General features: G+C 43.5%; 1 protein-coding gene across 1 annotated transcript in view; it reads left to right on the forward strand.

The window, feature by feature from the left end:
* Window positions 1-302: 302 nt before the first annotated feature.
* LOC102828540 (putative zinc finger protein 66-like) overlaps window positions 303-2,340 on the forward strand; it is a 53,050-nt gene continuing 51,012 nt past the window's right edge. Inside the window, exons 1-3 of the mRNA XM_006877873.1 lie at window positions 303-358; window positions 586-901; window positions 986-1,827. Of these exons, the coding sequence (XP_006877935.1) occupies window positions 303-358; window positions 586-901; window positions 986-1,827 (1,214 nt within the window). The remainder of the gene's footprint in view (window positions 359-585; window positions 902-985; window positions 1,828-2,340) is intronic.

Below are 2,340 nucleotides of genomic sequence, written 5' to 3' on the forward strand. Positions count from 1 at the left end.
CGAGAACCTGTGTGAATATTCTGAACGCAACCAGTGTGGGGAAACCTCCAGCCCGATTCCTGGTCTTTCTGTGCATCAAGTCGATCCCACAGAAGTAGATCCTTTTGAATGCTGTGAGTATGGAGAAGCCTTCCTGGATCATTCCCTAGAGAACAATCGTAGTAGAGCTCACACTGGAAGCAGTATCTGTCAGTGTCCCGAGTGTGGAGAAGACTGCAGGTGTCCTTCTCCTCTGACCACGCCTGTGAGCACTCCTGGTGGGAAAAATACTCATAAATGTAAGATAAGTGGAGACAGGCCGCATGAATATACGGCGTGTGGGAAAGTCTCTGGTGAGGTGTCACTCCTCCCTGGACTTGTAGGAACTCACAGTGCACAGAGGCCATTTGAATGTAAAGAGTGTGGGAAATCCTTTAGGGATTCCTCACAGCAGAGTCGACATTTACAAACTTACAGTGGAGACAGGCTCTATGAATGTAATCAATGTGAGAAAGCCTTTAGCCGCGCCTCAAAGTTCACGAGACATAAAATAGTCCACAATGCAAAGAGAGCTTATGAATGTAAGGATTGTGGTAACACTTTTAGGTGTACCTCAGAACTGACTGCACATAAAAGAATCCACAGCGGAGAGAAGCCTTATGAATGTAAGCAATGTGGGAAAGCCTTCAGACGGTCCTCACACTGCCGTAGACACATGCGAACTCATAGTGGAGAGAGGCCCTATGAATGTAAAGAATGTGGGAAAGCCTTTAGAACAACTGCACATCTTACAGGACATAGAATAATCCACAGTGGAGAGAAACCTAATGAATGTAAGGAGTGTGGGAAAGCGTTTAAAAGCAACACATACCTAAGAATACATACAAGAAACCACAGTGGAGAGAAGCCTTATGAATGTAAGGTGTGTGGCAAAGCGTTTAGAACAACTTCACAACTTACAAGACATAGAGGAATCCACAGTGCGGAGAGGCCCTATGAATGTAAGGAGTGTGGGAAAGGCTTTCTAACACCCTCAAGACTCAGAACACATACAATAATCCACAGTGGAGAGAAGCCTTATGAATGTAAGGAGTGCGGGAAAGCATTTAGAACAACTTCACAACTTACAATACATAGAGGAATCCACAGTGCGGAGAGGCCCTATGAATGTAAGGAGTGTGGGAAAGGCTTTCTAACACCCTCAAGCCTCAGAACACATAAAATAATCCACAGTGGAGAGAGGCCCTATGAATGTAAAGAATGTGGAAAAGCCTTTAGAACAACCGCACATCTTACAGCACATAGAGTAATCCACAGTGGAGAGAAGCCTTATGAATGTAAGGAGTGTGGGAAAGCCTTTAGCAGAACCTCACACCTTAAATCACATAGAATAATCCACAGTGCAGAGAAGCCCTATGAATGCAAGCAATGTGGAAAAGCCTTTAAAACAACTGCAACCCTTAGAAGTCATAGAAGAACCCACACTGAAGATAGGCCCTATGAATGTAAAGAATGTGGAAAAGCCTTTAGAACAACCTCACATCTTACAGTACATAGACTAATCCACAGTGGAGAGAAGCCTTATGAATGTGAGGAGTGTGGGAAAACCTTTAAAAGTACTTCACAACTTAAAAGACATAGACTAATCCACAGTGCAGAGAGGCCCTATGAATGTAAGGAGTGTGGGAAAGCGTTTAGAACAACTTCACACCTTACAAGACATAGAAAAATCCACAGTGCAGAGAGGCCTTATGAATGCAAGCAATGTGGGAAAGCCTTTAGAACGCCTGCACTCCTTAGAAGGCATAGAAGAATCCACAGTGGAGAGAGGCCCTATGAATGTACAGAGTGTGGAAAAGCCTTTTTTCAGTCCTCAAATCTCATACAACATAGAAGAATCCACAGTGGAGAGAAGCCTTATGAGTGGAAAGAATGTGGAAAAACCTTTGCTTGTGCCTCTTCCCTCAGTATACATAAGCAAATTCATAGTGGAGAGAGACCTTAAACATGTAAACAGTGTGGGAAAGCCGTTACAAGAGCCTCAGCCCTTACTGTACATAGAAGAATCCACAGTTGAGAGAATCTATGAGTATAAGGAATCAAGGGAAAGGTTTACCCATTTCTCAAGTTTCAGATCACATAGAAATATCCACAGTGGAGAAAGACCCTATGAAAGTAAGGAATGTGTTGGTGGTGGTGGTTATGTGCTGTGGATTCAGTTCCAACTTATAGGGATCCTGTACAGGGTTTCCGAGGCTGGAAATCTTTATGGGAGCAGAAAGCCTCATCATGTGGGGAAATGTTAAATCATCACTTAACCCTCCTTTCATATAAAGAGTACACAGTAGAGGGAAACCTTCA

The sequence above is a fragment of the Chrysochloris asiatica genome, unplaced genomic scaffold (genome assembly GCF_000296735.1).
Source record: "Chrysochloris asiatica unplaced genomic scaffold, ChrAsi1.0 scaffold00658, whole genome shotgun sequence".
In the NCBI taxonomy this organism is placed as follows: Eukaryota; Metazoa; Chordata; class Mammalia; order Afrosoricida; family Chrysochloridae; genus Chrysochloris; species Chrysochloris asiatica.